Raw genomic sequence first — 12,351 nt, forward strand, 5'->3', positions numbered from 1 at the left:
TTATGGAAGTGAACAATTTCAGGTATGTTATCTTGAAAGCTCATGCCAATACCCTGTGTGGAACTCAGAACCAAGGGAAGAAAAAAGATAGAACCTATATTCCCTGTTATTTGGCTCTTTTCTTCATTGAGAAACTTAGTTATGTGAATGATTTGGTCCTTGTCTGTTTTCTCAGATTTAGCTGATCCTTGATAGACGTGAAAGGGCTTTAGGTCAATGCTCTTTTGCTTTCATTAATGACAAGCTTGATTTTTTGTGGGATTACATTACAAAGTTTGATTCCACAGTGGTTTTAAGGACATGATTAATTTCCTTTGATCTACACAATGCTTAATAGGTTTCAAAATGTGATAGGAGTATGTCTTCTCGGAACTACCATTTCTCAATTCTGAGGACTGTCAATTCTCATTTGGTACGTACATTACCTGTGAATTTACCAGAAAGCATGTTTTCCTTATATATGCCATATTTCCAATAAAGCAAACAAAAATAACCACGCCTGAACTCAAGTGTTCAATGACATTATTTATCAAAATAAATTTATTAAAAAGTATTATTCAAAGACCACGTCAACATTTAGCTGCCTTCAAGACAGTTTTTAGCATTCATAACGGACACTGTAGTTTTCTACACAACTGCACTCATTCCATTTCACACACCACTTAACAATTCAAACACAGACCATTTCAGTGTTACATGAGACAACAGTACTGATGATCTGTAGCCATAAGAACTTTAACACCCTTTCATACAGTAAACATTTTAATGTTACACAGTACTAAAAAACTAAAACTAAAACCACTGTGTGGTAACACGGACTGATTTAGGGAAAGACGTACAGCCAGCTCACTAAGGCCACATAATCCCAGATCTATTGATTTTAAATGCTTCTGGACCAACAGCATTACATTGTATCTTTAATCTCATATCCTGCTTCTCCAGGATGAGAGACACCATGTTCAGACCAGGATTCCCTTCCTGTGTCCTATACGCAGTGATGGAAGCCATCCTGATACAAGCTTCTCCTAGACTGTTACTGGCTTTCTGAGTCACTATCCAACTTTGAATTAATAGTTATGAGTGATGGTTCCTGAACACCCAGGCTGAGTTCAAGGTCAGTCTTTTGGTTTTTAGGCAGGTCACAGCCTTTTCTCCTTACGGGGGGAAAAACGCAATGTTCTCCTTTTGTGAGCTCCTTTTCCCATCTCATGTAGCATGGGGTTCTGTAGTGATCTGTGGCTTTCTGCACAAGTCCTGGTAGAATTCTGACTCCAAGAAGCGGGGATAAGCATTGTTCTCCATCAAGCTGTATACTCTTTTCTGGGCAGTTGTAAAGCAACCACTTGTAGCCTCTTGTATATTTTGGGCAATTAGAGTTTTGGTTTGAAAGTCTATGTTTATCTGAAATAAAACAGAAAAATAATATTTTATTGAGTATTGATAAGTAGAAAGGTTAAATCTATTTAATATATGAAAACAATAACAAACAACTATAAAGCATGATTAGCTTCACCAAGCAGTCACTGGACACACTCAGTTGAAAGACTCCCCGGCATTGGGGTGAGTGGGAGGATCCTCTTACTACCCCCTCCCCACCCTTTTAATGTGAAGTCTCTTCAACTCTTTTATTTCACTTTGGTGCTAAGGATGTTCAAAAATGTGCTGAAATGAATTTTTTTTTTTACCTCTTTTGGAGCCTCCTTTTCTATGAAGTCGGTATATATTTTCCTTGCTTTTGAGGACAGTTTTTGGGGTGACTTGGTTTTTTTGAAGTCTTCACAGGCCAGCCAGAATTCAATATTTTCTTCACAGAATTCAGATTTTAAAAAAGCCCTGAATGCAGCAAGACCATCTGAAAGAAGGAAAAAGAAAAAAAAAAGGCATGCAGATGTGATTTTTTTTTCCTAGTGCTTACCTCTCATTGTAATTATTTCTAGATGATAGTAATTTTCTAGATTTCACTCAAACCTGTAATCCTCAGAATTTCACTCTTTAAAATTTAAAAGCTAGGATGCCAGTAGGCAAGCTGCTTAAATTGGCACACTGCTAAAAAAAATATGAACACTTAACTCCGCTGTCAATGCAAAATAAATATTTATAGGGGAGCCATAAATTCTCTGGGAACTAAGCCTTTTGAAAACATTGCAATGGAAAAGCTGACTTAATCTTAGCTAACAGTAACTGTCACTTTAATTTTTTTAGGCTAATTTTTCTTCCCCACCTGGAGTGAATAATATATGCATTTCCCTGGTTAAGCATTGGAAAATAAGGGACAGAAAAATAAAGATCTTATACTGTAGTGACTGTAATTTAAGTCTAATTCCCCTCAGGCCAGCCACTCTTCTGTTCAGTGGTTATAACCTTAGTAAACTCTTGAACCACCTGAAATGGATTAAACTCAATAGCGTAACTTACATTTACTGGCTAGCAGCTCATCAAATGCTTCTGACCAGAGCTGGGCTTCCTCAGGAGATGGCCTGCAAAAGAAGTTCTGCACATTAGCATGGAGGCATCAGAATTCCCCTTTTCAGTCCAGCAGCTAGCGACTCATATTTGCAAGTGCAGGATTTTCAACTTACTTGATAAAAGTTTGCTGTTTGCTTTTCTTGCTGGTTTTGGGCTTCCCAGGAGTGGAGGAATTCTGTAAGAAGTAGCTCAAACGGGCCTTCCAATCTTTTAACCTTAAAAAAAAAAAAAAAAAAAAAAGGCTATTTTACTAAATGGCAAGGCTTGAAAATGAAGCTACTGCAGCTGAATACATTTTTTTTGCCAAATAAAGTCTCCCAGGAGCTACAGACAAACCAAATAAAATCAAACAGGAACTCTCCAAGTGAGACAAATCTTCCCCTTTTAATGTAATGTAATGAATACACAATTATCTTCATCCATTTATGTGAACATAACTACCAGCTTTATAACTATGAGCAAGACTATCTAAATCACTAACGTATTTAAATGAATTAAATTTGTGTTGTTCAAAAGGCAACAGGTTTCCCTACAAGGCAAATTACAACTATGGGACATTTCACACTTGAGGAAACCGCCTCTAGCTGGCTGATGTTCATTTCCCTCTTTTACCATTACAGCAGGAGGCTCTGGACCACGCTAGAGCCTGAACACAATGAGATGCGTGTGACTGATCTCCACGCCCCTCCACCTCCAACTACAACGCTCATTTTAAGCAAATGCTGCAGAACAATAGTCTGTTCCACAGCCTGAGCGGGTGAGATCTACTCTACAACTAAGAATGAACAAGACTGGATTTATATTCAGAAACCAGCAAACATATTTTCACCCCAGCAGCTCTGTAAGCTGATGAGAACTCATAATGCAACGCACGAATGCAGGGGACGTGCTTCAGCCGCAGGATTTTCTGATGTCATTATAAATGCATGGGAACAAAAAGTCAACTAGCAATTTCTTAGCGCATCTACCACTGTTCCCAGCCACCATATCTAGAATTTTCCTCAGTTCGTAGACTCTACCCGATCGTCCTTCACGAACAAAATAAATACCCTTGTCCCCCGCAAAAAAAAAAAAAAAAAAAAAACCAAAACACACATTGAATCTTAATTTAGCAAATTAAGCTTTTCCACATTTTTTTTCCCCCTGCGGAGTCGCAAACTATCTAGTTATCTATTGTCAAAGCCGAGACCCCGAGACCGAATCTACCGCGTTTGCAGCAGACCTGGAGAACTAGTTCCGCAAGGGACGAGGGTGGAGTCTGGAGAACATCGTACTCACAGGGTCCGCTTCATCTTCTCCCGCTTCTCTTCGCTCTTGGGGCCACTGCCTGCGCTCTTGTCCATTGGTCCACAGTACTCGTGCTGGACAGCCAGGAACATAGTACCCTGCCTCATCCCCTTCCCGGACCTGCCGCCGTTGTTTGCGGGCGGGCAAGCGCGCCAGCCTTTATAAGAGGTGAAGACGCGGGGGGCGGGGCCTCCCAGGGCCGGTCCCGCCCCCGGAGGGCGAGGATTGGCCGGCTATGGGGCACGGGAGCGGGGCGAGCGCAGGCCTGTGGCAGTCACAGCTGCCGACGAAGGGTCTGGCAAGCAAGGGCGCCGCTGACGTCGGCCGTCCCGGCTTCGTGCGCACTCAGGCCACGACGCGAGGCTGCTGTGGGAGCACACAGGGACTTTTTCCTATGAGCCGTCGCCGGCGACCTTTGCCTAGGCGTGCGGCCGGCGGGATAGAGGTCTGTGCTGGGGCTGTCCGGCCTCCGGCGAGGGCAGGAATCCGAATTGGCCGCAGGCGGGGCCGCGGCGCTTGTGCTTCCCGCAGTCACTCTGGCGGGGAGATGATTCGTGGTCAGAGAAAGGTGATTTGCTGCAAACCCGAATGCAGTCGCTGTATTTCCAGTTAATACGGGTTGCCCACCCCCTCCCCGCGCCTCATTTCTTGCTCACAGTCCTGATCCTGCTGTAGCGACTCGCGCGAGACCGTTGGTCTGTAAAGTAAACCGGTGCCACAGGGAGACCCTCTATCGGTCCTTTCTTGCAACCCTGCTTAATCTGGGGGAGGAAACGGTGAAGCCCTTGGGCAGTTGTGCCGGGTGGGGTCTGGGCATCTTGGAATACTTTTGGGAACGAACGTTAGTCGGGTAGGGAACAGGAAAACGTGACTCTTTTCAGATGACAGTGTTTTAATTGGGTTTGCATTCTGATCTTCACCCCCAGACTCGTGACTTGGTTTGTAGGGTCAGTCCTCAGGAGTCCTTGGCCGCCTCTCCATCCAGAATAGAAATCACAGATATCCTTAGTGTGTGTGTGTGTGTGTGTGTGTGTGTGTTTGTGTGTGTGTGAGAGAGAGAGAGAGAGAGGAGGGAAACATCAACACTTGGAATGTACTGGAATCATTCTAGTTTAAGAAAGCAGGAATGCACAATTTCTTAGTGATCCATTCGTGGTTGGCTTAGAATTTTCCAGAAAACTGGTAAGAAGTGGGAAAAGTTAAGTTTGCTTAAATTAGTGTTAATTCTTCAGAAATCATCTGTCATCTCCTGCAGGCTTTAAAGTGACTTGATGGGTAAGGACAAACAGGTTAGCTACAGAGAACAGCATTGCCAGAACTGGACAATAGAATATTCAAATAGTTTTCCCATCAAACATCTAATTAGACGGTAAGGTTTACAGCAAGATATTGACTGGGTTGTAAATAGTCTCCCTATTTTGCATTAACCATTAAAAACCCAGAAAAACCAATTTCATTGCTGTCAAGTCGATTCTGACTCAGGCTTGTTAAAAGAAAATTGGGACTAGTTACCATATTTTTATGTTGAGCTGCCAGCAGTTGGAGCTCCAACTTTGACTTGAAGGGGAAAATGTGCAATTATTACTAAAGAGAACAGTCATGTACTTTATTATGGAAAGAGAAGTAATTTAGATTTAAGTTAAAAAAATACTTCATGTTTGTGAAATCTAAGAATGTAATTTTTCGCAAGCATATGTTCTTCATCTCTACAAGAACTGTATGGTATTTCCGGTATCTTTTTTTTACTTTCTGACGAGTCAATACTTATTTATTAAATATGTATAATATGCATGACACTTGCTTTTTCTCATTTTTCATTTAGAACCTTGCATGGCAGAAATCCCATATCATTCACTCATAGATAGTGGAAAACTCAGGAGTTCTGACACAGAGGCAGCAGGGAGAGAGAGCTGGACTTGATGTCAGGAGACCTAATTAGAGTCTCCGCTTACACTTCCTTGAGCCCCGGTTTCTCACCTATAATGAGAATAATGTCTTTCTTGCCAAGCTCATAGGGCATTGTGCAAATCTTGTGTGAAATTCCTTTGTGAATTCTAAAGCACTATGAAAAGCTTATTATTAATTTGTATATATGTAGAAAAGGAAATGTCTAGAAGTATAGTTTTTCAAGGTGAAAAAAATCTTAGAACGATTAACTCAGAGTTAATTAGGCTAAATATGCATAAGTACTATTAAAATATCAATATAATGCCTCAGAGATTTATAAAGTATCCAGCTCATAATAAATATTTAATAAATGCTCTCTGGATATAACAGAAAAATAAGTAAAATAATTAACATTTAAACTTTTCAGAGATTTTGAGGCCAGAGAAATTAAATCATCTCAATATATCCACAAAAGTGAATATACTCGAAATCCATGTGTGCAAACAGTTGTTTAAAATATAGACTAGCAGAGGTTTTTTTAAAACTGTGTGTAATTATTTGCCTTTTCCATAAACCCTTTTCAGATTGACAGTTTATGTTAAATGGAAGAAAATTTTTTTCTGAAAATTAAGTGGTTGATTGCTAAATCTGAAAGTAAATACAATTTATCGTTTTGAATCTATGGGTAATTTTAAGGGTTAATGCAATACCTACTACAGACTGAGAAGCCTTTTTTGTGAAAATAGTTGCTGTGTTAATGTTAATGATTTTTATAAAGACAGGCAGGCATTTACTGTTGTATTTAAAGGGGAAGCTACAGCATTGATTGACTTCCCTTTGGGTTTTTTGTTACAATTGGCTTTTAGGTAAATGGGGTTGCTTAAATATGACACATATTTTCCATTTCGTGGTGGAAGAAGAAACAATGCAACAGGCTGTAAAAATTGCACAGCGAACCCACAGGTTAAAAGTGGCTGATTAATCATATGTTTTCTCTGTTGAATCTACCATGCCCTCTACTGGAGATGCTCTCTGAATGCAGTAGTGGTGGAGGTTCTCAGGGTGCTTCTTAAAACTTTCTGTAATGTTTAAAAACTTTAAGTTACAGAAAGTGACAAACAAAAAATAAAAGTTTCTAATATTTACAAAGGGAAAATAGAAAAGCAGAAGTTTCCCTTGCCATAATCCTCTCTTACCCTGCCACTCTGTGATAACCATTGTTGTTGGGTGCTATCAAGTAGATTCTGACTTACAGACTTACAGTGACCCTATAGGACAGAGTTGCTACGAATCGGAATCGACTCGATGGCAATGAGTTTTTTTTTGTTGTTGTTGTTTTAATAGGAAAGAATAGAACTGTCCCATAGGGTTTTCTAGGCTGTAATCTTTATGGGAGCAAATCGCCAGGTCTTTTCTCTTGCAGAGCGCCTGGTGGGTTCAAACTGCTGACCTGGTGGTTAGTGGATGAGTGCTTGACCATTGCACCACTAGGGTTCCTTATGCTAACCATTACTAACCAAAAATTATTATCCATTATTAACTAAAGTATTTATGCATAATGACTCTCAGGTTCATGCTTTGGAAATTTAGGAACCATGATGTATGCTTTTTTTAAACACAGAAAGATCATACTGTGTATTACTCTGAGCTTTGCTTTTCTAGGTCAGTAGGATATCTTAGTTCTTGAATTTGTAAAGGTTGTAAACCTGTTCCTCACCACATGAAATTTTAAGTCTGTGGGAAGTTTAAAAAACAAACAAAAAACTAGGAAATTAAACCCCATGTGGCAAATGGTGTGATGAGTAATCAGAAAACATGAAAACTGTTACTACCTAATTGTAGACCATGTTTAAGGAAGTATGACACCTGCCTTTTTTTTTTGGCTAATTTAGCTTTAGTTCATGATAAAGTTTTCACTAACTGAAACATGAACATATGATCACACAAGATTCTGTACTCCACCCCTCACAGCTAATATGAAGCAAGCTTTAAAAATCATGATTAATATCTGCCTTGGAATGTACTTTGTATACCCAGAAGCTGATTAAAGAGAAAGTTTGTGTTTTTTTCAGGAATTAATAAGAGTTTAAACATAATACTTGACATGCATTATAAACCGGAACCCATTGCCATCAAGTAGATTCTGACTCATAGTGACATGCATTATAGAGGAGTTAAAATTTTATTAATCTTTGAAGTGGTAATTCCATTTAGAGCACTTCCGTGGTTTTGCCTTAAATTCATTTATGGTATAGAGTATGTCACACTTCTTCAAATGCAGGTAGGAATGACTTAAATTTAATAACCCTTTCTTACTAAATGTCTGGATTCTCTTTGAAACCAATGATAGGAGCATCAGGAAGTTTGTGCTGTTTTGTTTTCTGAATTAAAAAAAAAAAAACTAACATATTTAAATACCTCTAATAGGTTTCTGGAGCCCTGGTGATGCAGTGGTTAAGTGTTCAGCTGCTAACCAAAAGGTCAGCAGTACGAATCTACCAGCCGCTCCTTGGAAACCCTATGGGGCCATTCTGCTTTGTCCTATAGGGTCACTATGCGTTGGAATCAACTTGATGGCAAAGGATTTGGTTTGAATAGGTTTCTGGAGCCCTGGTGGCACAGTGGTTAAGAGCTTGCCTGCTAACCAAAAGGTCAGCAGTTCGAAGCCACCACTTGCTCCTTGGAAACTCTATGGTGTGGTTGTTCTACTCTGTCCTATAGGGTCGCTATAGGGTCACTATGAGTCAGAATCAACTCGATGGCAATGGGTACGGTAGGGGTATGTAATAGGTTTCTGTGGTTATTAGGCCTGTAAGTTAAAGAAAGGACGATAAGTATGAAGTCTAAATTAGTAATTTATTTTCAGTGGATGCCTGTAGCTGCACTGTCTTCTGTAACAATAGACTAAATGGAATCCCAGAGGAGATTAAGTGATTAAAAATGATGTTTTATAGGTGACATATTTTTGAAAAAAATATGAAGGGAAGGCTAGGAATTTCTTTCCTTTCAGTTTTTCTGCCTGGAATTTTAATACCTATGCACTGAATTTTGTAGAAGTCATTATAGTGTGTAGAGATAGATAGAATATAATATCTATGGTGTTCTATAGTGTACATAGTATATACACGGTTGCAGTAATAGATCGACAGGTAACTGCTGGAAATTCAAGCTGGATTCAGAAGAGGACTTGGAATGAGGGATATCATTGCTGATGTCTGATGGATCTTGGCTGAAAGCAGAGAATACCAGAAAGATATTTACCTGTGTCTTACCTGCAAAGGCATTCAACTGTGTGGATCATAACAAATTATGGATAACACTGCGAAGAATGGGAATTCCAGAACACTTAATTGTGCTCATGTGGAACCTGTACATAAACCAAGAGGCAGTCATTCAAGTAGAACAAGGGGATACTGCGTGGTTTAAAATCAGGAAAGGTGCATCAGGGTTGTATCCTTTCACCATACTTACTCAATCTGTATGCTGAGCCAATAATCTGAGAAGCTGGCCTATATGAAGAAGAGCAGGGCATCAGGATTGGAGGAAGACTCATTAACAAGCTGCTATATGCAGATGACACAACTTTGCTTGCTGAAAGTGAAGAGGACTTGAAGCACTTACTGATGAACATCAAAGACTGCAGCCTTCAGTATGGATTATACCTCAACATAAAAAAAACAAAAATCCTCACACTGGGCCAATAAGCAACGTCATGATAAACGGAGAAAAGGTTGAAGTTGTCAAGGATTTTGTTTTACTTAGATCTACAATCAATGCCCATGGAAGCAGCAGTCAAGAAATCAAAAAACGTTGCACTGGGCAAATCTGCTGCAAAAGACCTCTTTAAAGTGTTAAAAAGCCAACAACTAAGTTGTACCTGACCCAAGCTGTAGTGCTTTCAATCACCTCATATGCATGCGAAAGTCGGTCAATGAATAAAGAAGACCGAAGAAGAATTGACACCTTTGAATTGTGGTGTTGGTGAAGAATATTTAATATACCATGGACTGCCAGAAGAGGGAACAAATCTGTCTTGGAAGAAGTACAGCCAGAATGCTCCTTAGAAGCAAGGATGGCGAGACTTCGTCTCACATATTTCGGACATGTTATTAGGAGGTATCAGTCACTGGAGAAGGACACCATGCTTGGTAACGTAGAGGGTCAGTGAAAAAGAGGAAGACCCTCAATGAGATGGATTGACACAGTGACTGCAACAATGGGCTGAAACATAGCAACAATTGTGAGGATGGTGCAGGACCGGGCAGTGTTTCTTTTTGTTGTACATAGGGTTGCTGTGAATCAGAATTGACTCGATAGCACCTAACAACAACAACAACAACACACTATATATTCTATGTATTTATAGATAGTCTATATCTCTATCCCTGTCTGTCTCTGTCTGTCTATCCTTGTCTCTATCCATCTATCTATCCATCCATCCATCCGTTTGTCTGTCTATGTGTCTATCTATCATATGGTGTTCTATTGACTAAAAAAAAATCTTGGGATATTGGGTTCATGATAAGATCCCTGGGTGGTGCAAATGGTTAAGTACTTGACTACTAGCCTGAAGGTTGGAGGTTTGAATCCTCTCAGAGGCACCTGTAAGATAGGCGTGGTGATCTGCTTCTGACAGGCCACAGCCTTGAAAATTCTGTGGCGTAGTTCTACTCTGCATGCATGGGGTTTCCATGAGTCAGAATCGACTTCATGGCAACTAACAATAACAATGCTCATGATATTCTTAATACAAGATTTCAAAGGTCTGCGTGATACCGGTCACTGAGAATTCCCTCAACATCCCCTGGGTTTCCATGTGTAGTCCATTGTCATAGAACAGCTACAGGCATACAGTGGAAACAAACCCCTAATTTAGATCACAGACGTACGGTCCTTAAACTTACAAGAAAAACCTTATTAGAGATACTTCAGTATATGTTAGTACTTCTGATGTTCCTGTTACTGGTTTCCAAAGAGAATCCAGGTGTTTAGTAAGGAGGGGCTATTAAATTTTTGAAGTATGAAAAGGGCTATTTTTCATCTAGTAAACGAAGACTCTGTTTGCACTGGCAGTTTTTTCCGGTTTACTATTCCTCTATAAAACCAAACCCAACCCATTGCTGTTGAGTCGACTTCTGACTTAGGCACCCTATAGGACAGCGTAAGCTGCCCCGTTGGGTTTCCAAGGTTGTAATCTTTATGGAAGCAGACTGCCACATCTTTCTCCCTCGGAGCAACTGGTGGGTTTGAACCATCGACCTTTCGGTTAGCAGCCAAGTGCTTTAACCACTTTACTACCAGGGTTCCTTTATTCATCTGTAGAGACTATTAGACATTGGTTTTCAAAGGTCTTTGCTCTGTGGACTGCTTCATAAGAATCTAAGACCTTATAGATTTTCTCTCCCCAAAACCTTTTTGAAACAAAAATTCCCACATCTCAACAGAATTAACTGGGCAAAGAGGAATATGTTCAAGCAGGTATCAGTAGTCCTTGACACAATATCAAAAGTGGTTAATACAAATATAGACTTTGGCATCTTAAATGCTGGGCTTATGGCACTAGACCCTACAAGGTTTCCTGCTTTAAAAAGCAAAATGGTTTTGCGTTGCTTTTCATAAACTACTGTTAGGGGAGCAGAGTGGCTAGAAGGTTTTCCATAGTTGGGATACTTGTCTTTTTTTCCCAGCTGAGCTGCTATTTTAGTTATGACTTCAGGCAAATTGCTTAGCCTTCATATACCTAGGCTACTTATCTTTAGGGTGAAAGTAATTATAGCACCCATCCTTTGCAAGGAAGTTATAAAGGAAAGAGTGTTGGGAATGCCCTGAGTTACTTGGTTGGTGGTCATACTTTGTGCACAGGGCCAGCTGTCCATCAGCAAAGCTTTGTAGTAGGACTAGTTACTTCTAGGTGAATCTTTTCCCCAATCTTTTGTCTCTTTCCTAAGCACTCTCTATTTGGTGCCACTTCTAGGGTGGCATGTCTCCTAGGTCTGTTGTCTCCTGGTATCCCCCATCCTGTGTTTTCATTCCTTTTCTGCACCATCAAACTTTCCCTTTTAATCACTTAAGCTTTGGATTATTGTTTCTTTTCCTATCTGGTCCTATATCCCACTCAGGTGGATCCTGCTTGTTGATAGAACACTAATAAAGGAATCTGTGACAAAGTTAATGTTTTAGTCTTCCCAATAGCCTGTTTTTTATTTTAATTGGGATTTTCTGGAGCCAATGTCTTAATCTAAAATAAGAACTCTAATATAATAGGAGCTTATTATTTGTTAGTTTAAGGAACTCTTATAGTATCACAAAAGAGAAGTTGGGGAAGATAGGATTTTGTATGGAAATACATCAAAATATAAGAATAAAAGAGCTCAAGTTATATTTAGCTCTATTTATGTTATTTTATAAATATATAATGTTGGCATAAAGTTTAGGACAATTTTTTATTTGAAGCCTACAAAATATAGTAATCAATGAAACTGAAAATGCACACTTGGGTTCAGTTTATTTATACACTATCTCTAGAAATAAGAATCCTAACAGTGTTAAATTCAGGGATGATTATTTTCTGAAAGTAACATGTTAGTTTGTTGGACTTCAAAACACATTATTCCCATCAACATTATACAAAAGGTGATTAGATTTCCAGAATAACCCACACAGGTATACTTAAAATATGAGTGAAATACTGTATTTACTTATAAGGGAAAA

General features: G+C 39.5%; 1 protein-coding gene across 1 annotated transcript; it reads right to left on the bottom strand.

The window, feature by feature from the left end:
- Positions 1-512: 512 nt before the first annotated feature.
- RGS2 (regulator of G protein signaling 2) lies at positions 513-3,910 on the bottom strand. The gene is made up of 5 exons (XM_004382559.2): positions 3,745-3,910; positions 2,580-2,681; positions 2,416-2,477; positions 1,686-1,852; positions 513-1,401 (listed from the first exon to the last, which is right to left on the bottom strand). Exons 1-5 carry the CDS (start codon positions 3,858-3,860, stop codon positions 1,207-1,209), a joined length of 642 nt encoding a protein of 213 aa, XP_004382616.1. The 5' UTR covers positions 3,861-3,910; the 3' UTR covers positions 513-1,206.
- Between the last annotated feature and the right edge of the window lie 8,441 nt (positions 3,911-12,351).

This window comes from Trichechus manatus, unplaced genomic scaffold, assembly GCF_000243295.1.
Source record: "Trichechus manatus latirostris isolate Lorelei unplaced genomic scaffold, TriManLat1.0 scaffold00095, whole genome shotgun sequence".
In the NCBI taxonomy this organism is placed as follows: domain Eukaryota; kingdom Metazoa; phylum Chordata; class Mammalia; order Sirenia; family Trichechidae; genus Trichechus; species Trichechus manatus.